The 27,071-nt window shown below is 40.7% G+C and overlaps 1 protein-coding gene across 1 annotated transcript in view; it reads left to right on the top strand.

The window, feature by feature from the left end:
* Positions 1 to 445: 445 nt before the first annotated feature.
* Positions 446 to 27,071, top strand: part of SPECC1L (sperm antigen with calponin homology and coiled-coil domains 1 like) — a 63,995-nt gene continuing 37,369 nt past the window's right edge. The window contains exons 1-5 of the mRNA XM_088532364.1: positions 446 to 555; positions 13,566 to 13,755; positions 19,050 to 19,209; positions 20,029 to 21,662; positions 23,050 to 23,257. Coding sequence (XP_088388490.1) covers positions 13,603 to 13,755; positions 19,050 to 19,209; positions 20,029 to 21,662; positions 23,050 to 23,257 — 2,155 coding nt within the window. The 5' untranslated portion in view covers positions 446 to 555; positions 13,566 to 13,602. The remainder of the gene's footprint in view (positions 556 to 13,565; positions 13,756 to 19,049; positions 19,210 to 20,028; positions 21,663 to 23,049; positions 23,258 to 27,071) is intronic.

Below are 27,071 nucleotides of genomic sequence, written 5' to 3'. Positions count from 1 at the left end.
GGCCCTCACAGAGGGCCTTAAGCTTTTCCATAGATGTCCGTGTACCCCTTCAAGATCTTTTTGTTTTTAAGTTTAAAACATATGTTTTGGTTTCTTCTCCCGAACGGCGCCCAGGCCGCCGGCGGCAACGGCCGACTCCCGGGACGAGCAGCACAGCCCGAACCGGTTCCCGCCGGTCACTGCCGCCGCCGCCGTCGCGCCCTCAGGTGCAGCGCGAGGCGCCTCTCCCGGCCCCGCCCCTCCCCGTGCGGGAGCGCGCGGGGGGGCGGGGCCTCTTTGGGGCCGGACCTCGGGAGCGCGCGCGGGGCGCAAGCAGAGGCGAGCCGTGATTAGGGAGGCGAGTGCGCCTGCGCGGCTCCGCGGCGGGAGGAGGTTGCGCGTGCGCAGTGCGGCGGCACTGCCCGCGAGGGGCGGGGCGGAGGGGCCCCGCCGCGGCCGCGCGCCCCTCCGCGCCCCCTCCCCTCCCCCCCGCCCCTGCGGCCGCCGGCGGCGCTCGCGGCTCCCGCAGGGCTCGGGCCGCGCGGAGACCGAGCGGGACGGAGGCGGCGCTGCCCGGTAAGGCCCGAGCGAGGCCCCCCGCTGCCCGGGGGGACGGGAGGAGGAGGAAAGAGGGTGGTCGTCGGTGGCGGCGCAGGCCGCGGCAGGGCCCGCGCTCCCGCCGCCGTCTCGCAGGCCCCGCGGCCGGTGCGGCGCTGCCAGCGCTCCGGCTGCTGCCCCGCGGGGCCATTTCGCGTTCCCGCTGCGGGAGGTGCCGGGGGAGGGGATGTCCGTGTCCCCGGGGAAGCGGCGGCCGCGGCCGCTCAGGTGCGAGCGGAGCCTCCCGCCCCGCGCGCGGCCTCGCAGCTCGGTGCTGCTGTAGGAGGGACCCCCGCCGGCCTCGCCCGCAGAGCTGCTCCCCGAGCCCCTCCGCCTGGAGGAGCCTCCGCGTTGTGGCCCTGTCCCCGCCTGCCCTGCCCGGCGTCCCGGTGTCGCGTCCCGCCATGCCGGAGCCACCTGGTAGGGCAGAGTTCCTGCGAGGTGTGACACGAGCCGTGGAGCTGCCTCGCCGACGTGACGCCCGTGCCCCAGCCCTCGGTGTGTCCTGCTCTCGCAGGGCGCTGCAGCTCTTGGCTTTTGCCCAGCAAAAACCGTGCGTTTCTCATCCCAACAGCGTCTCACGCTCCGTGCCAGGAGCCCCAAAACGTGGAGCTTTCGTGGCAGGAAAGCCGCGTTGTGAGTGGTGCTGCTGGGGGCAGCTGTGCTGAGGAAGCACGGGCTCTGTTGGAGGGTCTCGTCTGCAAATTCCTCTCCTTCCCAAAACAAGCACAAACCTTCTGTATTTGCTTTCTGCTCTGGTAAGGGTAGGGGCTTTGGCTGCTGAAATGTGGACAGAGTATCTGGCTGTTCTAAGTGGTGTGTGAATCCTGATGTAGTCCTGAAGCAGCTTGAAGTAGAGTTTTTTTTTTTTTCTCTCCGGTTTCATCCCAGTTGGTTGTAACTAGGTATTAGTTAGCAAAAAACAAAAAGGATGGGTCATTGTAAAGCGTCTAAGGTTAACATTGAGAAACTGAAACAAGAATATTCTCTTGGCCTTGTAATATTGCCACTTAATTTTTAGTTAATGGATAACTCAGATTCTAGGCCGATCCAATGAAGAAAAAACATTATTTGGATCTTTTCATATGGCCCAAAACTCTCGTCTCTGGTGGGTTTGTTTTGTTTTGTTTTGTTTTTTACCTTCCCAGAATTAAATATATGATTCTGGGGAACAAAATATCTCAAAATTTTCTGCTTTACCGTACTATTTCTTTAAAATGTTATCTAGTTAAATCCAGCAGCTCACATTTCCCAAGTGTTTTATCAGCCCAAGACAAAGAGCAATTTGCTGACGTGAGCTTTGGTGAGCACCGATAAAGATCTGTCTTCTCCCTTCCTTTGGAGAAGAAGAAAGTGTTATCTTATTAAAATTTGATGGTGGTAATGCACCTTCAGTGCGTAATTCTCCCTCATGTGTCTCGTTCTACCAACATTGCAATAGGCGAATATCTGCCCCAGGATCTTCTGGATCCTTTTCTCCTCGATTGCACTTTTCCTCATAACTGATAAATTACCAACTCGGATTTTTCTTTTTTTCCCTTTTCCCTCCGTTTTATGCGACAGTACAAATTATGTGAGCGTGGAGGCGTGCTACAAGGGCTTCTTTTGCCTCAGACTCGAGGAGAGGGTTAAATGCAGGTTCACTTAGTGAAGACTTGTGAATGCAGGAGAATTTGGGCCTCAGCCTGGGCTCTTGTGTGTAGTTGCTTCCCTGGTAATTTGTCAGCTGAGCTGGGGCCACACAGCACTACCCTAAACCATACCTAGACATCGTTCAGTGTGGCCTAATCCAGAGCTTCTCCTAAAGACATGTGGAATTTGTCTGCTCTCCCCTGTGGATGGGGAGAGGTCCAAGAAACCTGAGCTCTGTGGTGAAAGCCCTGCAATGCAAGCTTGCCTCTGGCCTTGGACGTTGATAAATGCTGATAGAGCCAGTGAGTTTTATAAGTAAGTTTATGGCTTAAGTGCATGTAGGTATAGCTATTTTTATTCTGCCAAGATTCTGTTGCACTGAATAGTGGAGTAGGTGATGTACAGCTAACATTTCATTTTAGGTATAAAATAAAAATAGAAAACAGGATTTTGTGCCATTTTGGCATTAGTACAACAGAGAAAAATATTTTCAGAAGATGGAGGTATAAGTTTGAAATTTCTTAAGGTATCTTTCTCTCAAGTACTCTTTTTCACTGCCTTGATCTTGCAAAATGATGCTGGTATTGCTAGCCAGTATCCAGTTCCAGAAGTATGTGATGCTACTAATGTGAACAAATCTCCATTGCTCAGTGGGGAAAAACAGTGTAAGAAATGTTATGCTTGTACTTCCTGGCTTTAAAACCATCCCATTTACTTGTATTTTTAGTGGTATTTACTAAAAGAAAAAAAAATGGATGTTGTAGGCTGAGTTATATGCTTAATCATAGCCTTAAATGATTAGTCACAAGGAACATATTATTTGTTTCTATTGAACTTATTTTAGCTAAAACGATCTGAGAAGCCACCATTTGGAGCACATACCGTTTAATGCAGCTTGCAAGTACTCATAGGATACTATCTCTTACATATAAATCATTTGTCACGATTGCTTTCACACATAGTTGCATATTTTTCCTTGGGAAAGAGGGAGGATGCAGTATAATAACCGTCTTACATATTAAAGAATTTTAAAGCTGCTTATGGGAAGTATCAAGGTAGAAAACAGTCATTTCTACACACTTCAGGAGTTGGTTTGATGCTTATCAAAGAAAAGATTTACGGTATCCTGAATTAGTGTTATTTTTCAGTATTTCGGCTCTTGGCCGAAGTAAAGCTGAACTAATGATAGCTTGCAACTAACTGATATATGTACACTTGATTCAGGAAAGTAAACTGTAGCATTTAGTGTCTAGTACTTAAATTAGTATTAAAATGAATAAAAGTGATATTAAAGTACTTGAGTAATGTATTTGACATCAGACTAAAAGTATTGGTATCTCTTCCAGTGCTAAAATGCTTTTCTTGTGTGGCTTTTTTTCCTCTCATTTAGCCAGTGTTTGATACATATTTATGCTGCAGTGAATAATGGTGATATCCAGTGGGATCTGCATTTGGGGATGGAAGTGGAAAGCTTGACCAAGCGCCTGAAATTCTTAGCACTCCTTGAAACTTCCTATATTCTTCTCAATACATTTCTATATACGTTCTTAATTAAAAGCAGGCATATTGGTTTTGGCAGATGAAGCCTTCTTGAAAGTTCTGCTGCAGAACTTTCTTGGTGCTGGAGAGAATCCTTCAGCATATTTTACTGTTCATTGCTAAAATGTTGGCAGTCTTCATATTGACAAGTCTTAACTGACACAGACAAGCTCATAGAAATGATCCATTAGAGTTTGACTTTCTCAGTTTAAGCATAACCTTTTTTTTTCTTCTTCTCTCAGCTGTTTATTGAGTTGCCAAGTTCTACTGAGCTTAATATTTCTTCTATTTAGCAGACTTAAGTGATGCTGAGGTTTGATAATAGGTATGCATTTAAAGTAACATCTGTTACACAGTTCAGAATTTTTCTCTTTCTTTCCTTCTTTGCAAACAGCAATCTGCTCCCTTTCAGTTTGCTTTTCTTTGCTTTTCCCTGAAAAGTAGCTGGCATTATGGCCAGCAAAGCATACGGCTGACAAGTATCTTTTGTGTGCAGTCCCTGAAGGAGTATGGGCTTTTCTGGAAAAAAAAGTTAACTTTTCCATAGTGATTCCTGCTACAGATTTGTCTGAGTAACTTTGCTTCCTTGTGTTTTTTTTTTTTTTTCCTAAGACCAAAAATACCCTTCTGTCCCAGTAACGACAGAATTGACAAGACTACTTCTACTTTTTATCTTCATTCACCTGTATGAAACGGGCAATTGCAAATCCATGTTGGAAATGACAACCTTTGTGTATCAGTGTAACTGCTGGAAGCCCCTGTCATCAAATTATTCTTATGATCTGTAGAGGCCAGGTGCATATCAGAAGGGGAAGAAGCTGTGTTGCTGGATTTGACTATAACTGAGACTTTTCATTAAAAATTATGTATGTTAAAACTAACACCTATAGTATATATATATTCCTCCCCCCCCCCCCTCCCCCCCAACTACTGCTACCCTTCTTTCCACGTTTATACAAGACTTTAGTCTGGAAATATGGGCATTTCTATGACAATGGCGAGTTGTCCTTGCCCTTGTCATAATCTCCAAAGGTTTTGATGCTGTGGTAGATGTTACTGTGATCTACAGCCAAGCTCAAAGACAAAGAGCTGGTTGTTTCGAAGCCATAGAAGGAAATCCGTCAGATCTAGAAATAGAAGCCAGAATGCTGGTATAATGGTAAAATACCCCTGTTTCGTAGTAGATAACATCTTTTACCTATTCAAATATACTTAAGTTAATTATATGATTCTTAAGGATGATCAGTCGTTCTTCAGTGTTGTTTTTGGTGGTGATCATTTTACAGATGCAGTAATGTAAATAAGACTAATCTTTATGAAAAGGAGAGTAAAGTTACTAAAGCCCAAATGGCTTGCACTATTCCACTGATGCCAGAAATGTATTCTTTTGAACTCAAAATACTGTACCTTGTTCCCCTATAGCTTTAGCCAATTAAAATTATTTCTGTTAACTGCTTGAAATATGTAATGTGAAAACTATTCTGAGGTACTTCCCTTGCCAGTATCCTTTCCTTCAGCCAGGCATCAAAAACTTGCCACAAACACCAGAGGTGTAGAAGCTTCTCAAAGATATGCTGGAAAAAATGCTTTATGGTAAAAACTGTTAGGTATTTGGAGTATCGTGTTTTTATCAGCACAACTCCATGTCCAATCAGGTCAACACATGACCTGACATATCCTGACATGAGTCTTCTAGATCTTCCTAATCTGAAGCTACTGTTTCCATCTAGAATCACTTTTTTGTTTTTCTTTGTTGTTGTTTGTTTTGCTCGAAAATCTGGCACAGCAAATAGAAACTTTTCCAGAAAGCTTAGAAGAAGAATGTAGAAGAACAGTAGGTTTTTGTTTGTTTGTTTGTTTTCTCCTTTCTCCATGCATCCAGGTGAAGGATTAAAAGTTCTGTTCTGTCCCAGTGTCCCCAGCAATCTTCTCGCGTGACTCAAATTACATATCCTGGGGTTCCACTCTGGAGGAGGTAAATGCTCCTCTTAGTAATACTAGATTGTTCAGTAAAAATTTGCATGCATCTCTGCCTCGTTTGTCTGGCAGGTCTGAAGGATTTCAGACAGTGCTGAGTGCACTGGTGATGTGCCCGGTTGTAATAAAAATAAAAACCAGAAGCTAAGAAGGAGTACAAAATTCAAACCAGTGGCCAAACCTGAGGTCCTCTGCAAGGGTCAAAGTTCCCTTTTTCTTTTAGCTTTTTTTGTTGATAGCTTCAAAGTAACTGTTCACCAGTTCCCTCCTCTGGTTTATACCATAAAACAGTGTGACTGGGAGAAGTGGTTGGGCAGCTGGATAAGAGGTTTGCCTGAATTGGGTTGTTGCTGAATATTGGACAGTAACATGAAACTGAATTTAAACCAAGTTGAAGCTACCCTGGTAGTGTGCAGCAGATAAACCTTCTTGTTCCCTGTACTGCAGTCCTGCTAAGTCCATAATATCTAGCAATTATAAGGTACGTTAGATCAATCCTAATCTGAGTGAAGAACTAACTCATTATAAAATGAGCTGTGATGTCTAGACCTGAAATAAGGGCTGGGACTGTCTCTTCTCGTGGCAGCCTACAATTAAATTAGTTTCATGACTAGCTTAAGCAATCCCTGGAAGGCACTTCCCTCGCCTGCCCTTGGTAGCAGGGCTGGCTCATGGAGCGTCTCTTCCCGCCAGCACTGTTCCCAGAGCTGTGCTGATGCCCCTGCGATCCTTCTGGAGCAGGGAATCCCGGGGCACTAAGCACCTGGGGGTGGGGGCCTCTCGGTGCTTGGCCTCTTCTGTTTTTTTTGGTGTGATGGCTAAAGGAATGTTGCCAGACTGGGTCTAAAGCAAGGTGGACAGGGCAAGCGCCGTCCATTTCCCTGTGCCCGAAATCAACCCAATAAAATGACCTGATGTTAAGGGTGCCTTAGTCATCAGATGGTAAGAACAGATCTGTCTTGCAGCCACGCTAGAAACAGGATTTGAAGCTCTTGTTTTTTGATAGTATAACTTTCTCATGTATTTTTTTGCATGAACTGAAGATCTGATGATAGGGTATTTTGAATGAATTTACAATTTGATAGAACTCAGTCACTTAGCTTATTACCAGTTTTGCTTCTATGTGTTTGTGCCTCAGTGACTGTAAACTGCTGGCCTGGCTTCCGAAGCAGTGTATTGCACAGGCTTTATCTTTCTCTGTCCCCTCTTTCCTGAGAAAAATTCAGGGTACTGCATTTCATTCTTCTCTCAGTGGATTTAATGCTGCTAAGGACTTCGCTTCAGTTGTTAATACAAGTGTTTAGTTGATGAATTTTTAAATGGAGAAAAAGGAAAAAAAGGTCAACACTGATCGCTTAGTTTGGCCCTTGGCTTTTTGGGAAGAGCTGTGATAAAGACAAACTACATCATAATGAAATGTTAGCTACCAAATTAGTCATTAAAAAAAAAAAGAAAGAAAAAAAAGAAAAAGAACTGTTAAGTCATGCACTTTTTATAGTGCTATTCTGCCAAATTCTTTGCTCTTAAAATTGCACACTGCTATTTGTAAAACTATTTCCATTACTGAGGAAGGAGAATTTCTGTGTGCTGGGGATCGTGGTTGCTGGTAAAGGACTATGTACACACTCAGTTATAGCTATGCCTTTGTAACAGGGAAGTATCTGACTTTCTCCACGTGTACCGCTGACTTTAGAGCATGTTTGTAACAATTATAGATAACAACACTTTCGATTAACATTAACTGACCAAGTGCCATTTTGTAGACTAACTTCATGTGTTTTTTTATGCAATTAACCAGTTTATAGCCTAGGGTTGGTCATTTGTCCGGGAAATTCATTGTTCTAAATCACTTTTGCTTTTCCCAGAAAACCTACTGTACCAAAATAAGTAGGCTCCATTGTAATGAAAAATTAATCTAAGGGTTTTAAGGTGAAAGTTGATATTTTTTACATCTGTTTAATTCTTAAAATCTGATGTGGATGTGTAATTAATATCCAGGAAGTAGGTGTGTTTCATTTTCTGTTGGAGCATGACTGCATTTTGAATGCAAATATCAATATGACAGCAGGGCCAACCCAAATTTTAGTGTCCCTCCTTCCATGTTTTGTATACTAATATTGCACATATAATATTCCCTTCTCTCTGTTTCCTTTTATCATATTCTGACAGTTGAGATTACCCTCTGGTCGCGTTGCAAGGGCTGCACAGGCTGCATTCAGATACAAGGATAGTTTGTAATCACATGTGTTATTAACATCAATGAATAACCTACGTAAGAGAAATGCTGATGCTATTCCAAGCTGTAGCATAAGCAGTTGGAGTAACTAAGAGCCTGCTGCAGGATAATTAGCCCACTACAAACTTCAAAAATCAGTCCTAGGATGGATACCATGAGATACAAATATGCCTGGTGTTTTGTCCTGTTACCCAAACTGCAGCGTGTAAAGGAAGCCTCCTGAACTTGCAGTCTGTGTAAGTTAGTGCTGAGGTTTAGTTTTGAGCTGGGCTCTGCTTACTTGCAGCAGAGATTCCAAATGCTAAGAGAGCAGTTGGATTTTGTTGATGAACTGCTGTTTTTTTTTTTTTTCTCCCTCCTCTGCAGTGGTTTGAAACAGCAGTCACTTGAAGTAGAAGCTTGGAAAACAAGACTTCATTATTTAATCTTGTTATGAAAAGGTTTTTCGAGCGCAGTTCATAAGTTTAGGAGTTCTTCTGTAAATGCTCCTGTCACTTGTCTGGAATGTTAAGTATTACAACGGTTAAACACTGTTCGCAGCAGTTAAAACTCTAAAGTTTTCTCCAAACAAGGAGTAGAGAAAATTGTGTGTAATGGCCAGTTCCCGCATAAAGTTCTGCTCTTTCTTCAGTTCTCTTTGAAAGAGAACTAGAAAAACCAAGTGCAAAATAGTCAGAAGTATGGCTAATTTAACTTGAAGGTAGAATTCCTATTTTTGTAGTTCTGCAATTCTAATGGAAAATTGTTAATTTAAGATAGAAAGTAGTAGCAAAATCCTTTTCTTCATAAATACCTACTTATGGCAGTTATTCAAAAGCCGTAGGGCTGACTAATCATTGGCACCTTTATGTTTTTGTCATGGCTTTTCAACATAAGAATGTAACAAAAACTGCACTCCTTAGACTGAGGATCCATCTTACCCATTCCCAGCCTTGGCTGTGCACAAATCTCTAGAGAAAAACAAAAATCTTCCCTGAGTGCTTTCCCAGCCTGCAGGCCTTGCGCGCGGGGGGCTATTCTGAGCCCTCTCTGCTTTAGCCATTTAACATCATTCAGGATTGCTCTTCCTGGTGCCTGTCCGCTATCCCCTTTCACCCAGGCTCCTTGCACCCACAACACTTCACTGAAATATGAAATATACTCCCTACAGAATGGAAAATGCAGCTTCTCCTTCATGGAGAAACTTCATGTCTTCTCCTTGCAATGTCTTATAGGAGCCATTACATCCCTTTGATTGTCTTTTAGCCCTTTGCTGAACCTTTTTTCAGGTCTATAAGAAATCTATTTTTTTGAGATTAGAGGACCAGAACTGCATGCGCTAATTAAAGTGCCAGTAGACAGGCAAAAGTGAATTTGTTTAGTGGCCTACTTAAGTTTTATGTTTTTCTGTCTTCTCTTGTCATAATTCCTAAAACTGTTTTGCTTTTTTGACTTTTTTCAAACTCTCTACTGATATTTTTGTGAAGCTGTGCATCAAAACACTGAGGTCTTGTTTGCTTGTTCACATTTCTATATGAAGCTGAAGATTTTTCCCCACGAGAGAGATTGCTTCGCGTTTACCTACCTTTAATTTTGTGTGCCATTTTTATTGCCAAGTCTGTCTCCCAAGGGTCTTTTATGATTTGTTGCCATCCTTGGTACCTTAAATAACTTTATAGCATAAGCACACTTTCATCTCTTTAAAAATAATTTCTCGAGTCCATTTTAAGTATTAAATAAAACGTAGGCACTGTTTACTCTGGGCTTGTGGAATCCAGTGGTAAATGGATTTTGTTTTTGGAAATATTGAGCAAGAGGCATCATTTTAGACTTGTGCAACTTGCAGGCTGGAAGTTTGGGCTGTGAGCACTGTAAATACCGATTGTGCACTCTTAGTGTGTAGCTTATTTTGTATTCCAGCTGTCAAGTCGTTGGTGGTTCTGTTGCTTTGCCTGCAGAGAATTGGAGGATATCTGAATGCATTTTATAGGGGAGGGTGAGGAGGGTCTGTTGCATAATCTTTTCCTCTCATTTCTGCCTTTTGGGACTGCAAGTGGCCTAAAAATGTCATTCCCTAATTGTTTGGTTTAGATATATTTAGGCTGACAACTTTTGCCCAAAGAAATTGTACAAATAGTGAGTGAAAGTGTACCGAGTCCATCTTCTTTAAAAAAATACTCGATATCCTCAAATTTGAGGGATCACTCTTCTGTATATAATGGAACTCTTAAAAGATAATTTTAAGATAATTCTACCTTTTTAATAACTAGCAAATTTTAATACGTGTTTAATATTTCTTGTTTATGTATTTCCAACTTGTGGCAAAAGGGTGATGCCTTGTTTGTTGATTAACATTTTCTTGCCTTGTAGGCAAAGGAAGCTTTTTTTAAAAAAACTGCTGTGATTGAATCTTACTTTTACAACATCAATAGTAGCGCAACTACACTTATTAAATAATCAGTGAGATTGGAATGGTCATAATATCAAATACATTTGTTCAAAGAAATCTTGGGTTGTGCTTGTTATTAGAATTCCCTTCCTGCTATTTTTGATTTTCAGATTTCCAAAATCCTATCAGTATAGAACAGTAACCCTGAAAGAATTTCATCTTGCCTGCCTGGATATATCATATCAGCTTACAGTAAAGGACAGAGCAATGCTATTGGGCAAAACATTTTAAAATTATTATTTATGTAGTTGTGTTTGCCTTTGGTATGGAGTATAAAGACTGGCTTCATGTGTCTCCTCCAGCAGAGCAACGAACAAGTATTTCTTTGTGTCCTGTACTACGTGCTCTGTCGAAAGTGAGAAGTCCGGGAAAGTGTATGGGTTAGAATTAATTGTTCCTTTTTAGTTGTTTTGTTATTCTTAAGTCTGTCTCTGATATTTTGAGCTTCTTTTGCCTTTTTTTTTTCCTCCATTATGATTGATTCTATAATTAACTCCATAATGCTGCCATTAACCAAACGTTCTACTGTAATGTTTTGTTTGCTGGCTGATCAGAGTCTCTGGGTTAGCAGTGTGGGGTGATGGATCCCAGCAGCGTCTCTCCATTCTCTTGTGCAGCTGCAGTCCCTGGTCCCAGCAAAGCCCAGGCCCTGCGGATACAGTTTGCACTTTAACTTATTCATGTTAAAGCTTCCACTTCACTGTTATGTTTTAAAGGGGAGGAGGAAGTGTGTGTTAAGGGAGAGTTGTCAATAATTCCCTAGAGACTGGAAAACTGGAGACATAAGGTGGAATCTATAAAGTTATATATGCAATATTTACATTTATAATATTAATATAAATGTAGTTTTGTTTAATCTTCACCAAGATTGATTTAGCTAGCGAGCACTTTATTTCTAATTTTAGATTAATTTAGGGTTAGATAGAAACAGCCATTGTATCTTGGTAGCCTAACTTATCGTTGGTACTTAATGATGCACCTTTCTAAAGAACACATGTGTTTTCTTTGGATGCATAAAGGTCACCTTTGTCCATGTTACTGCTTAGTGCCTCTGAGAAACTGGACAAAGTGCTGTTTGTTTTGTTTTCCCGTTACAAGTCAACAATATTGATGTCTTCTGTTTTCACCATTGAAACCCCTACCTCTTTTCCTTTCTGGAGAAGGAAGGATAAGAGAAATTTGCGTGAACAGGCTGTAAATACGCTCGAGCAGCTTAGTGAGCTGCCTTCAGAATGTGTAATTATGTCTTGCCATTATTTCACCCAAAGGTTTTAGACTCATTTATGTCCCTTTTTTTTTTTCCTTCTGTTTTTAAACAGTAATTACAAACTCATCTTTAGTAAGAAAGCAACTGGAGGTTGGTTTCTCTGGGAAAACAGAGGCAGTGGTACCTACCCCTCTTTCTTCCCTGGCCCCCAAGTATCTGCAAAGTTTCTGGCAGAGTTTTTCTGTGTGGAGGCAGATGCACAGGAGATATGCATGGAGAATAAATAAATGAGAACTCCGTCTGGACATTTCTCAGGCATGCTGTGGACAACTTGTTTAATGTAGTTTGCAGAAGGCTAATAATGGTGCCAGTCTTACTAATGTTTATCCTCTTTGATCCTTTCAGTTCTAGTTACAATATTCAGTCAGACCAAAATCACATAAGTATTCAATATCATAAGCATAAAAAGGCAAGAAATTTAAATGTGGCAACTTGGTACTACCTATAAGCATTGGTTTTATTTGGATATCAGGTAGGTTGTGGTACCACACAAAAATATTTGCGCACAACAAACACATCACCTGTAAACAACTATTTACATTGACTTAAAATGAGACTCTCTGTTGCTGCTGCTAAGAGTGCTTGGTCTGAAGATGTGAAACTTCGTTTTGCTGACTTTAAATTAACGAACTTCTGTGCAGCTGAGGTGATGATGAGGAGATAGCAATGTGTTAGAAGGTATGGTTTTAATTTAGTTAGCCAAAATGCGTTCGTGGTCATGATCACTGTATTTTTGTGCAGTACTTCTCATGCACTCGAGCATCATTCAGCTTTTTGTGCATGTGAAATGTTCATTCTTTCAAGATGGAAACTACTAGAAAAGGTTTATGTGTCTTATCAGCCCCAGGACCATGGGCTTAGATAAATCTGATCGTTTACTTCCATCCAGCACCCATGAAACTGAAAATGAGGGAGTGGAACTTCTCTCCTCCCCTTGATCTTCTATCCCATATCTTCTGACTCAGAGGAAACGATTGAACAGCTGCCAACCATCTGCCCCTCACAAGAGGAAAGATTCTGATGTACCTCGTCCTCCTGCTAGCCTGGGTGCCAAGCTGTGGCCGTCAGCGATTTTGGCATTTCCTCGGCTGTTTTGCAGAATTAGCAGTTCTTGTGATAACTGCTGTGTTTGTCGCTGCTGCAGCTGCTCAGAATTTCGGGAAAGGCAGCTTTATTTTCTATGATTTGCTTTGTGTTTGGAACAACAGCACGGACGATTGTATGCTGCTTGAGAAAACTTGAAATTCAGGTGGAGATGCAGAAGTATCCTGATTGCAGATTGGGAAAACTCATTTGCTTCTGGTTTCCTTTCAGAGATAATGATCATAATCATTTGACTAGAAACACAATTTCTTTAGTATTAGGTTTTGATTTCCACATACATTAAATCCCATGTACTTGTAAATGTGACTTTTAATAATAACTGGTTTCTGGAAATGTGAAGTTTTTAAAGTATCTTTTTCTCTGGAATTGCTGTATCTCTCTCTCAATATTTTACTCAAGTTACCAAGCTGGTAACAGTCTTTTCTGAGATCCAGTGTTGCCGCTAAACTGTCAGTTCATTGGAAACTCCCACAGTCAGAAATAAAGAGCATTACAGCCTTAATAAGCCTTTCTTTTGCTAAAGAAGGAACTTAGTAACATGGGTCACTTGTAAAATATCCTCAGTTCAGAGACATATGTGGAAAGAGACCTGAAAAAAGAAATCCGAATTTTATAATTCAGAATTGTTCTATAGGGATCACTGCTTCCTTAATGTAAAAAACAAAATCAAAATGTTGGTCAGTTGTATGTATATGTTTGGCTTTAATATGCAGTGCTGAGTGCTATTCTGAATGTGCTCTTAAATAGAACATTAGAAATATACATTTCATTTGTAGCCTATATTAAAAATATCTCTCTGTTTGCAGGTTTGTTTGTAAATGCATCATAAACAGACAACCCAGAATGAAGAAAGCAAGCAGGAGTGTTGGCTCAGTGCCCAAAGTGCCTGGAGTAAATAAAACTCAAACAACTGAAAAAAACAAGCCAGAAAACGGCTCCTCGGTGTCTGCAGTAACAAAACTCTCAAAAACTGGGACATCGGCCTCCCTTTTGAAGGTAACTCATCGAATGTTCTGATTATTTTTATTTTTGGCAATGAAGCATTAAAAAAACTAGAATGTTAAGATACCATTAAAGCCACTTAAGCTGGAGACTTTTTATAGGTAATTGAAGAGAATTTGAGTAGTTCTGTAGCTCTGGTCAGGGTGATAGGGTCCTCTGTGGTGTTTGTGCTGTATTTTTTCATGTTCCAACATGTAACGTGATGGAAAGCAAAGCACTTTGTAGAGCCTGGTGGTTCTGCAGGAGGAGCGGGGTGGAAATTGGGCTCTGCTGAGTGTTATTAGTACTGTCGTGGCACGCTCGAATGGTGCCGTGGTGACTAATGGGATTTGATAAGAGCTACGTACTGATTCTGAAAAAAGAACTAATGAGTTATCTAACATGAGAAACTTTTTGGTGTTGGGGATCTGTCGGGTCAGTGCAGCTGTGTTCTTCTTGTAGCAGTTTTGGCTTTTGCTTTTGGCTCTGCTTGAGCTGAATTTTCGCGAGTCGATTCTTGCTCCTCGAATGAGTTCAAAGGTAGAGGTTTTCCTTTAATATTAGCAAAGTAGGGCAGTACGTTCAGGAGCATATGGAGCAGTAAACGCTTCTGGGTTGCACTGAGATGGTGACTCTGGCTGCAGCTGGGACCTGAGCCACTGTCACCTTCAGGAAACCAGATAGACTTTTTAGATAACTGGCAAATAATCATCTAGACATAAGTGATGTGGCAACTGCTGGGTTTCTCCAGAGTAGGTACTGGGAGTTACCAGAGCCAGAAGGTGTGTCCCCTTTCTCTCCTTTCTTTTGCCCCTCTGTTGTGGAGACAGTGCTTCTGCTCATGAACTTGCAAGCAAGGCTGCAGCTAGACTGCCAAAGCCCCAAATGTTTGTGTCCTGCATTCTTCTTAACTTGAAATAATCTTTTGATGCCTGCTGACTCTGCTGGCTTTGGCTTTCCAAAAACTTCTCAAAGAATATGGAAGCAAAAGTCCTTTGTGGTTTTCTTACCAATTTTCTTGTGTTGTAACTCCTGCTAAGATGGAGGAGTGTGAATGACCACTAAAGAAATTTGACACAGTTGTTTTTATAGTTTTACCCTTAATATTAGCAGCCCTTCTGGCTATGCTTAAGGGTCAGATTAGGATTTGGCAATTAAATATGTTTAAGAGAATGAAAATTTCACCCTTAATTGCTAAGATTTATCTCAGCTTTGTGTTACAGTCAGGCTTATTCATACACTTTTAAGTTTTTTCCTTATGAAGTTGTTGTTGTACCAACTATGTTTAATGAAACATAATAATAGTGACACTTCTTGGAGTGTTGCATACTTATACAACTAATTTAGTTGTTTATATTTTGTGGGTGTATAGGTACTGGCAACTTTCATATATGTTTACTGTCTGGAGAGAAGTATCAATAACTATTTGCCTTTTTTTTTCTCTCATGTTTAAATTTGAAATTCTTCTTTGATCTTGTCCATGAAGTGTTTGGCACACTGCTTTCCTCATAGTTTGTGGTTTGTAGGAGCCCATCTTGCTGGATTAGCGTGTATTTTGACATATTTAATACCCTTGAATCGTAGCTGCCGTTAAGACCAGGCGCAGAGCAATAGGGTAAACTGCAGCCACTTGCTAACTTACTTGGTCCCCGAAATACTTATGAAGCGGAAAGAATTTTGTGTTGCACATTACATGGCAGGCAGATATTGAGGAGTGCAATATGCAGCTACAGTACTAAGCAAGTATTAAATTGATCAATAATAATGTTGCATGACTGAAAATGGCTTATTTACTTATAGGAGTTTTTCTGTTTTGGGACAAATTAGAGCCAACCCATTTTTCTCTCCCCTTTGTGGTATTGCCATAGGGCACTGCTCATCTTTGGACTTCTCTAACTGTGCATTGTTGCATAGATTTCCTCACTTGTAGGTGAAATTTTTAAGTGTCTGGGGAGTTAGTACAGTAAGAAAGTGAGACACCCACCCTTATGTACAACTAAATGCTAAGTGCTTTAGGGTCTGATACTAGGGAATATGCTACTAACTTTTGGTAGATTGCTTCTTTTTGTAATTTTCTGGCTTCCAGTTTGCCCAGAATTTTTGTAAAGATAAACTGCCAACCCTTACTACTTCTTTAATCTATCAGAAAATACTCTGCAAATAAGTGTGTTCTGATTTTAAGACCATGACTTTTTCACATGCTTTTTGATCTAATGAGTTCTGATCATGCTAGCACCCACAACGTTAATTAGAAGACTGTAGTTCATACGAATGAATTGCAGAATGTCTGTGAAAAATCAGCATGAGGACACCTAAGTTTGAGTACTGAAAATTACAATGTTTTCAGTATTCCTGAGTCTAGGCTTCAGTACTGTTTGCAAAATGTCAATAACTTAATTACAGGACTGCTTGCAGCACTCAGATACAGCAACAGTGAGCATCAAAGGAAATCCCAGACAGAAACAACAATGTTTAACATATATTTATATAAGTATATTCAAATATACGCCTATGTGAGTTTATTTATAAGCTGAAAACGGAATTGGAATGAGGTGCAGTGAGTAGGTTCTACATGTTGAAAACACTAAGATGAAACGAAGTAGAGGTGCTTGTTTGTGTTTCATTGTACTGGGTGAAGTAAAGATGGAGATGGAAACTAGCATATTAATAGAACATGAATTATTTAATTAAAAACAGTCTTTTTGTATATAAAATCAAAATAGCTCTGGATGAGCATTTTAATTACTGTATTTCCTAACTTTTCACTCACTAATGAAGGTTTTTTAATGGTATTGAGGGTTGCATTGTTCATGGTAAACAGCTGAGCTGTTTTCTTCACATACTGAAACGAATCTGCATTTCCTTGCAAATAAACCATTTAACCACCATGTGACACTGATTTTCCTTTCAGCAGAGATAGGTGTTGCACAAATTCATTGGTTCCTCGGGTCAGGAATGGATGCCATTAAGCAGTATCAAGAAGAGAGAGCTTCAGGTCTGCAGACTGCGCGCAGCCTCGCTAACCGGCTTCGTGTGCCAGGGCTTTTGTGTCACGGATTTGGGAAAGTTCCTAATTGGCTGCAGAGAGGCAGTGCCGTCCAACCTAGACTAGAAATAGTTCACGGGCAAGTCAGAGAAAGCGGCAGCCCTAATTGCCTTTGTTCAGCAGGGCTTTGGGATGACTCACGGCAGCCTCTGTGTATTCTATGCAGCAATTTTTTATTCCAGCTGAGTCACATTTGACCTATTTGGCGTGATAACATTTAGTGGTGCTACAAGTGCCTCAGAGCTTAATCTAATTTCCCACTCCTTTAGCAAGGTAAAAATGCTGACAGCTCCCAGTTGTTGAACTATCACCTGTTCAGCAGAGGCAGAGAGCAGTTTTTTCCAGGGCTCTTGTAACCAGTTATTTTTAGGCAGTATGAGCAATTGCATCACAAAGTTGTTCTCCTTCCTGCCACTCATGCCCAATCTTAAACATTAGATGTGAAGTCCAATTAGGTATTAAGAAAATGGCACCCGTTAGCAGAGGATTTAGGATTTTCATTCAGTAATAAACCTGAGCTAAGCACGATTTTCTCTCGGTATAGTCAGTACTGGGTTGGTTCTGCAGCCCCCAAGGTTTGTGTCCTCCTCTTGCTGCTTAAGCTGCTCGTGCTGTTTTGCACAGCTGTGTGACACAGCAGATCGAGGAATCGAGCTGGCTCCTGGGAGCAAGGAACTCTTTGAAAAGGCTTCAGTTTACACAGCAAAATATGTACAGAGAACGTGGGAATAAAAGCGCTCACAGAAGAGAGGCGTAGGGGAGCTGCAGCAAGAGCCAGTTTAAATGCACATCAAATTGTAACTTGAGGGATGTGTGTTCTTCCAAACTTCTAAAATCCTTTTTAGAAGGCTGTACCATTTCTTACATGATTCAGTATAAAATGTTCTTGTCCTAGAGGATTTTACTCTCCTAGAATTCTTTTTATCTGTCAGTTATGTGCTTTTTCAGCATCTGCTTGCAGAACAAACTTGTTGTTTTTCCAAGCTCCCTCTTGTTTTGCAGCTGCTCTCATTTGTAAATGGCACAAGTCACATCCGTGGCTTTGAGCCTGCTCTACAATATTGTGATCAGTGAACCTAGCAGTTCTGAAATACCCAGTTGCAAAAAGTTACTATAGAGAATGGAGATGCAAATATTCTTTTCATTAAGCATGTATGACTTCATGTTTAATGAATAGAATCATAAAGTTTAGCAGTTTTTAAAACAGATATAAGAGGAACTAGAACTTGGTCTGAAGATACAAAACTATGTGTTTTGCTGACTTAAAATTAGAAGTTAATATAAACCTACAGAAGCTGGAAGTCATGATGTAAAGCAAATGCTTAGGTCCTAAGTACTCTCTTATCTGGGTTGATCTGTGAGACTTCCGATGTCGTAACCAGCTAAGTAATATAGTTAAAGCATGCAGCTAATACAGATGCTTTTTTTTTGCTTTTGTTTTTCTCTCCTTATAAACAGGAAGCATATTTAACATTCTTTGTTTATGCGTTTGACAAAATGCATTTTTGAAGAATTCTAAAATCTGCCAATGAATACTTAGTGTTTCAGGGTTTGCCTTACTCTGAAAAGCGTGTTCTTGATTTGGGAACCTGGCTTCTTGCGACTTCTGTGCTTTATATCTTGTCACATTCCAGAGAGCTTTTTCGGCTAACAGTTTCAGAGAGGATCATGGAAATATCTTTGAGGGCACTTAGTACAGCGCATAAAAACAAGGCAGGGGGTTATGGTGAGTGTGGGATGTCAGTCCCTACGGAATGCTCTCCTAGTGTCTAACAATATTAATCTTTGGTTGATACTGTTTGTTTACTTCGTTGTGAATTTGCTCACTGGAAAACATCTGATATTTTTGCTTCCTTTTGAAGGACAAGATAAAAACTTCCTTATACTTTCTGGTTTACTTACCATAAGAAAAACATTCATGCTTTTATACTTGAGCAATCCTTCAGGTGAAATTAGAGAAGTATTGCACTGCTTTGTATTACTGTGAAACCATTGTTTTTAATTTTCTTTATTATTGCAAAATGAAGCATTTGCTTCATCTAGAAGAGAATAATTTTCTGTGGTCAATAAGAGGCTGCAGTTCAGTTTCAACTTAACTACTCCGAGTGCATTTACACTTTCTAATGTACTTCAAGGACACATGAATAGTCATATGTGTGCCTTCTAGATATCAAACTTAAGTTGACAGCATCTTTAAGATAAGAAATGTTGCCTATAGAGACACATCGGTCAGTTGTCCTAAAGCTGCTTCTCTCTCTTTCAGACTAAGAGTAACGATGACCTCTTAGCAGGGATGGCTGGTGGCGGTGGAGTGACAATGACCAACGGTGTTAAGGCAAAGAAGAGCACTTGTGTATCAACAGCCTCTTCAGCTTCAGGGACTACCATGAGCAGTCTGGAAAATAAACAAAAAACTGTTGCAGGTAAAAGGGTGCATTGACACTACAGGAGGGTGATTGGATGACTTCATATATTCCTGTTGTGTCGTGAGGGTCCAAACTGCCTAATTAATTGATCAGTAAGGCCACACTGAAATTAAGCACCTCCTGTGCTTTGGCCTTGGTCTCCTTTTCCTGTCTTTTAATAATGTGATTATCTGTGATTAAAAATACTGCAACAAGAAGTTAGGTATTGTTTTATGAAAACAAAGCAGACAGCTTTCATAACCTGCTCAGGAAAGTGGTATTTTGTGTTTTACCAGTACAGACAGAAGTGGTTCTTGCTTTCCATTGATAAGTTTTTGGATTCAATACTCTAGCAAAGTTACAAAGTGCCTGGGAAAAGGTAGTAATAGCAGTAATCCATCCTGATCCTTCTCAAATATGATGAAAACATTTAAAGCTTAACTTTCATTTTGGGAAATCATAATACACAATTCATCACTTAAAAGCTTACATTCAGATCTGCTGAAGAGACAAATTTGAATTGCAGGATTAGTGCTTTGGGGTGGCAGGGGGAAATGCAATCTATCGGAAACTGTTTCAAATTATACAGTTTATACTTTAACTAATTTTCAAAATGCTGGTGGAGCCATACCTGTGTCAATTAAAATTGCACTTGTTCATAAGCATTCTGACAGCTCGAGGTTAGCTAAGTGCTAACTGTAAATATATTTTATGGAATGAATTTGTCAATGTGTTTTGGAATAGCAGTCATTATATAGTGGATAGGAAATATATGGTCTTGTTTCATAGATACTGGTTTTGTTAAACTAATGTTTCTAACTTTCGAAAAACATATAGGTACAAGTTCCACAACTAAGCGTAGCACTTCATCTGGGAATAAAGAATCAAGCTCTTCCAGAGAGAGAATACGTGACCGTTCCCGTTTGAGCCAGAGCAAAAAGCTGCCTTTGACTGGACAAGGGACCAATGATATAGTACTGGCAAAACGTTCCCGTAGCCGTACCAATCCGGAATCGGATATTCGAATGAGCAAGTCCAAATCAGACAATCAGATCAGTGACAAAGCTGCTTTGGAAGCAAAGGTGAATGATCTTCTGACTCTAGCAAAAACTAAAGACGTGGAAATCTTGCATCTAAGGAATGAACTAAGGGATATGCGTGCTCAGCTGGGACTTAATGAAGATCAAATCGAAGGCGATGAAAAATCTGAAGAGAAGGAGGCCATTGTTGTCCATCACCCCACTGATGTCGAGTCCACATTGCTACAGTTACAGGAGCAAAACACTGCCATCCGAGAAGAGCTCAACCAGTTGAAAAATGAGAATCGCATGCTGAAGGACAGGCTAAATGCATTGGGCTTTTCTTTGGAGCAAAGGCTGGACAACTCTGAAAAGCTCTTTGGCTATCAGTCTTTGAGCCCGGAGATTGCAGCTGGCAACCACAGCGATGGTGGTGGTACTCTGACTTCTTCAGTGGAAGGTTCTGCGCCGGGATCAATGGAAGACCTATTAAGTCAAGATGAAAATACTTTGATGGACAATCAACATAGTAACTCAATGGATAATTTAGACAGTGAGTGCAGTGAAGTTTATCAGCCACTGACATCAAGTGATGATGCCTTAGATGCTCCGTCATCTTCAGAGTCTGAAGGTGTACCGAGTATTGAAAGATCTAGGAAAGGAAGCAGTGGCAATGCCAGTGAAGTGTCTGTAGCTTGTCTGACCGAACGGATACATCAGATGGAAGAGAACCAACACAGTACAGCAGAGGAACTCCAGGCAACACTGCAAGAGCTTGCAGATTTACAGCAAATAACACAAGAGCTGAACAGCGAGAATGAAAGACTTGGAGAGGAGAAAGTAATCCTTATGGAATCTTTGTGCCAGCAAAGTGACAAATTGGAGCATTTCAGCCGGCAGATCGAATATTTTCGGTCACTTTTAGATGAACACCATATCTCATATGTAATTGATGAAGATATGAAAAGTGGTCGCTATATGGAGTTAGAGCAACGCTACATGGACCTTGCAGAGAACGCTCGGTTTGAGCGAGAGCAGCTGCTAGGTGTTCAGCAGCACTTGAGCAACACTTTGAAGATGGCAGAACAAGACAACAAGGAGGCCCAAGAAATGATAGGGGCATTAAAAGAACGAAATCATCACATGGAACGGATTATTGAATCAGAGCAGAAGAGCAAGACTGCAATAGCATCTACCCTGGAGGAGTACAAAGCCACAGTAGCCAGTGACCAAATTGAGATGAACAGGCTGAAAGCTCAGTTAGAGCACGAAAAGCAGAAGGTGGCTGAGCTATATTCCATACACAATTCTGGAGATAAATCAGATATACAAGACTTGCTGGAGAGTGTCAGACTGGATAAAGAAAAAGCAGAGACATTGGCCAGTAGTCTACAAGAAGAGCTGGCCCACACTCGGAATGATGCCAATCGATTGCAGGATGCCATTGCTAAGGTATTGCTTAAAACAAGCCAGTGTGTATTAGTATTGGGTGTAAACAACAGAACTCTTGTTATCAGTCATTGCAGTTCTTCTAGAAATAAAGGATTAATTTAGGTTTATCAGATTGTGGTAATGTTAGGATTCTTTCTTGTCTTACGAAAATTGTGTGCATCTTCTTTTAAAATGCATAGATACATTCAACCACAGGGTGTTTGTTTATTTTTTAAAATACCCTTATTGAAATTCAAATTATGCTGAGGGATGAACTTATACAGTATGTTAAATACTGTATGGATTTTATGCTTAAATTGTATACCTTCTGCAAGAGTTTCAGGGAGTTTAGTGCCAAAGTGGGGAAGGGGAGATGTCATGGGAGAAGGACCTGGAGTCACAGTGTGAGTGCGTTGTCCAGCTGTTGTTGACTTGTAGGACCTTTTAGAGATGTAGAAGGAATGCTTTCAAGTTTATGTCAAATTTCACATCTGAGTGATATGTTAGTTGCGAAGCAACATCTTTTGTCAATGGCCAGTTAGAATCAACATTAATCTGAAAATAAATATGTGATTCTAATAATTAGTGTTGGGTAGTATTATTGCTGTTATAAATTAATTGAAACAGATGACTTAAAGCCGGGCATTGTGTTGATTAAAATTGGTGCTGGACTGTGGTGACCCACCCTAAGCCATGACCTAATTTCTGTTGTTTTTTTGACACCCTATTTTTGCCACTGGGCATGGGGGTTAATGTTACCGTGCCTCTGATCTCAGCTTGTATTACTTAAGTTGCAGTTTCATGTGGCAGGATAAAACAGTCTCATTGCTCCCAAAAGGGAGAAGTCTGCTACCTCTTCCTTTCCTTGTTTTTATTGAGGCAGTTCAATAGCTTGTAAGGCTCCCCTGGGAACTACTTCAATTCACTAACACATCACACAGAAATAAGAAGCTTTCTACTTTGTTAAGGAAATGAATCATCTCTCAGAGCCAGCAAGCACTAAAATTGATGCATAGGAGAGAAGGCAGATTTTTTTGGCAAGAGAAAGAAAGAGAAAAGAGATTTTCCAGGGGCAGCTAGATGTTAAATTGGACCAGCTGCTAATGCAACCACAGCCTTGGTACTATGGTGGTATTGCTTTGCCTGAATGCAAGTTAGTACTATTACAGAGTGGCTGGGGAAGGCTCATATAGGCGACTTGGGGATAAAAATGTTTTACTCTGGCTCAGGAAAATAGTTGCACTGTAACCATAGATTCTTAAAGGCTTGCATTCAGCTTCTTGGCCCATACTTTTTATAGTTGTGAAGATATACGTTAAGTATGATAGTTATGAAACTAAAACCAAAATGTGTTTTAAAATACAATCAATTTAGCTAATAACGTTATGATACGGTATTTCTTTTTCAGGTTGAAGATGAATACAGAGTCTTTCAAGAAGAAGCCAAGAAACAAATAGAGGATCTCAATGTGACTCTAGAAAAACTTCGGGCAGAGCTGGATGAAAAAGAGACTGAGAGAAGTGACATGAAAGAAACTATCTTTGAGCTGGAGGATGAAGTAGAGCAGCATCGTGCTGTGAAACTTCATGACAATCTCATCATATCCGATTTGGAGAGTAAGTATTAGGAGTTTCTCTTGTGAGGGAGAAGATGCTTTAAAATAGCTAAAATAGAATGCTGAAACAGTGAAAATATTTTACTTGTCTTTCGTTTATCTGAATTCTAGTTAGACTGGCTTTGCAGAACCCTTATACTATGGAAAGAGGTCATTGCATTGTCTTTGCTTTTCCAGTCTAGTTGGTGTGGGAACAAAAACCTGTGAATTAAGAATAAATATAAAATCTGATAATGCTGTTTTCAGGTTGTTTTTTAAAATGGAAGAACATGTAATTAGAGACTTAATAATAGTGTGCGGATCATGCATTTTGAAGACTGGATGATCGATGTAAATTTTTTAAGAATCATCTTTTTAAAGTGCCAAAATATCAGAAGTTACTAGGTACCTTGAGAATCGGTATAACTGGTGATTCTTCGCACTTGAAGAAAGGTGTTTTTCATGGAAAAATGGGTGGGTTTAGGGATGTAAGCCCTAAAATGCACAGGTATGACATGTCCATGACATGTGTATGACAAGCTGGCATGGCAATATGCATGTATTATGTATTCCTGTGTAGATTTGATCATATTATTGTATCCATCTGTCACCTTAGAATGAATTTGACAGGCTTCAAGAAAGTTAGAATACAGCTTTATCTGCTCACTGTTGCTACTGTGGAAAAAATGGTTGGGCTTTGTAATGAAATTCTTCTTTTCTGCATATTCACCTAGTTCTTTGTGCTTCAGTTGCCTCTCTGATCTCTGAGACCTGCTCAGGTGTTCCTGCCTGAACTTCCTACCCTGTGAAGCTGTTTGGGCACAATTTTTTTTTATAAAGTTGAAATACCTGCTATTCCTTTGTGGTATACAAAGACTAAACAACATACTTTGACCTTAACTATTATTAGTTTTAATAGTGAGGGCAATGTTCCTAGTAAAGATTTTAAATTGGTCTGTTATCAGGAAAAGGTGAAGTCTTAAGCAACTTAGACAAGCTAATTTAAGCCCAGTGTCTTCAGACATGTGGCTCTCAGCTTGTTTCTGCCTAAGCAATACTTCCTTATCTTAAACTGGTTACTTTTCTAGAGTTGGCCTAGGTTTTTACTCTTCATTTCTTTTCTACTCTTCTATACCAAACCAAAGACAGACAATGCAAAGAATGTTTCTGCAGTCTTATAAAATAGCTATGTCTGATATTTCAGACTGGTAAAAAGATCAGTTGGACAAACTCAAGCTTGGACTGGGATTTGTGAGTAAAATTGTGGCAGTCTTTGCTACTCGAGAAATAGTTTAGAAAAGCCATCTCTGCTCACTGATGGCTTAATGTGATCACTTCAGGAGGAGCTGAGCATTTTTGGTACAGGCCAGAAGGAGAGTAGCATCTAGTGGCCATAAGGAAGAATGGCAGCCAAGGAGTAGGATAGTCCAGACTTGTAAATCTTGTAAACTTGTATCCATGTCTTTTCAGACTTGGATAGTCATTTCATCAGTGTGAATATATTATGTTCAAGCTCTTAAACATGGAGAATTCAATTGCAGGTTTATATGTCTTAAAATGTTACTTAGAAGAATGGTGTTTTTCTCAGCTGAAATATCCACCAGGAAAGAGCACCAGAGTTACTTTAGATTTTAAAATATCAGAAAACCTAACTTTCCCTTTGGCGAGAGAACTTGCCTAATGGCAAAGCTTCCTAGGGAATGAAGGTGATAATAACATGGCTGAAAAACGATGGAACGTTATTGCCTAAAGAATTGGCAGAAAAGAGGGCTCACAGTTAGGAGAAAGAGGCTCCCTGGATGAGCTGGTGAGCGCCCGTGTGATCTTCATGGGCAATCGACATGAAGTAGCGATGTGGTGCTGTGAGCTGCCCTGGCTGTTGGGCCGCGTGTCCTTCGGCTCTCCCAACCATAGAAAGACACATCAGAGCCTATGATGAAACATGTTTCACAGGGGTAAAAACCACTTTGAGGGATAGTGTATCATGTCTAAGGAGGCCGGGGAACATTGGAGCGAGCAGGATGTTTCATCCGGGCACCAAGGCATGCGGGGACGGCCCAGGGCGCTAGATGGCGCATCTGCTCCGCCTCACGGTGCCCCTGCGCGCTTAAAATATTCCGCTATCCTATAGATATGCGCCTATATATATATATATATATACACACACATATATGTATATATACACCAACTGAGTAGACGAACTGCCTGCCAGTGATAAGCTCCAGGGCAGCATTGATAAGGAAACTGCCTGTGCCTTGGGGTGTTTGACCAGCCGCTTCCTCCAGCTGTTAGTGGAAGGAGGAAGCTGTTAGTGACCCAGCTCTATTTATGTACATGTAGTTATCCTAGGATAGCGTTTCCTCTGCTATGTGTGGAAATGCTGTTCTAGACCAAGGCAAACCAATGTAACTGGTACAAAAACTGAAAATGCTCTCTCTGAGTTTCCCTGAGTTAAATTAACTGCTTTCGTGTTGTTTGTTAAGGATTTCAATGGCTTGAGTTACAAAACGACCACAGGTGTCTGAATGCAGTATCTTAATTTCAATACACTCTTTGTTTTTTTTTTTTAAAAAAAAAAAAAAAAGTTGATACTAATTTTTATTTTGTACTGCTTCTATCTGTTAATTCTAAATAGCAGACATTACAGAATTGACTGGAAATCTCATGAAATTCAGGTAATAATCTATTAAAATACCCGCCTCCACAGTCAAAGCTTGTAGTCTGCATTTCTCGTAACTAATTTTGTGACCTTTCAAAAAGCAAGAAGTTGTCAAGCTGTGATTTCGATTAATATTATTTTGTGAAATAGATGTAATTGAATCTTGCACTGAAACCCAAGCAGCTGGCTGGTTCGTGCACTTGCCAGCTTTGATTATCCAGTTCATCTATCCAAGCGGCTCCCGTGCTCTTCAGTTGCCCCTGAACAACAGACACCGTCCAGTCCATCCTCACCTTCCTTTCTTGTCTAACATCCTTAAAAGTAGGAGATTGGATAACTTTCCAACTAGGGTGAAAACCGGGGCGGGCAGCAGCCTCTGCAGGTGAAATGGGCTGGTGGGTGTTAAGAGGGGAGTGTGAGGAGGAGGAAGGACAGGTACCACAACGCAGGCATGTAGAGAGCAGCTGCCTGCATACATACTTTATCCGCTTGAGTTTTTAGGCTGTAATAGGAAGACACAATGTAAGAAACAGTTCAGGCTGCAGGAGGTGAAATCACTGATTAGTCATGATTTAGATTTCAGGTTCCTTTCAGTCGCCTCTTGGTAGGTTTTTCCTTTTTTTTCATCTGTGTGGATTGGAGATGGAGGGAAGACCATTTCAAGAATGGCTGTAAAATGCCCTGTATTGTTTATAGTAACTGCAGAGTATTCAGACCATTGTGTTTTACTTCAAAGCATAAATATACTAAAAGTTAATGGTGCATTTCATATCTCACAAAAGCCCCGAACAATGGCATTATACAAGACTGAGTCTGGATGCATTTCGAGTTTCTGGTTTGTGGTTATTTTTAGATGAGCCATAGCTTGTTTGGACTTGTAAAAAGAACTGGTATTTTTAAAAGCAACATTTTCTTTTAACTGTTTTTTTAAAGAGAGAATGGTCAAATGGTCATCTGCTACAGTTTGTTTCCAACTGCTACTGGAAGCTCTTTTGGGTGTGTTGAGCTGCTGTCAGTGTTATCTGTTTCACGGTGGAGGTTTTTTGCATGGATTTAAAGAAAAAAAAGGTGATGGACATGAAAGACTCGTATACCTTAGACTTAAAGCTGGCATCGCCTTTGTGTTTTGTCCAACCAAGTTGTGTGTGCAGCCAAGCTGAGACAAGCTAAGAAGTGG

The sequence above is a fragment of the Tinamus guttatus genome, unplaced genomic scaffold (genome assembly GCF_059628265.1).
Source record: "Tinamus guttatus ecotype Peru unplaced genomic scaffold, ASM5962826v1 Tinamus_guttatus_pri_ptg000459l, whole genome shotgun sequence".
Classification (NCBI taxonomy): Eukaryota; Metazoa; Chordata; class Aves; order Tinamiformes; family Tinamidae; genus Tinamus; species Tinamus guttatus.
Note: the sequence above shows the minus strand (reverse complement) of the source record. Positions and strands in the feature narration are given on the sequence as shown.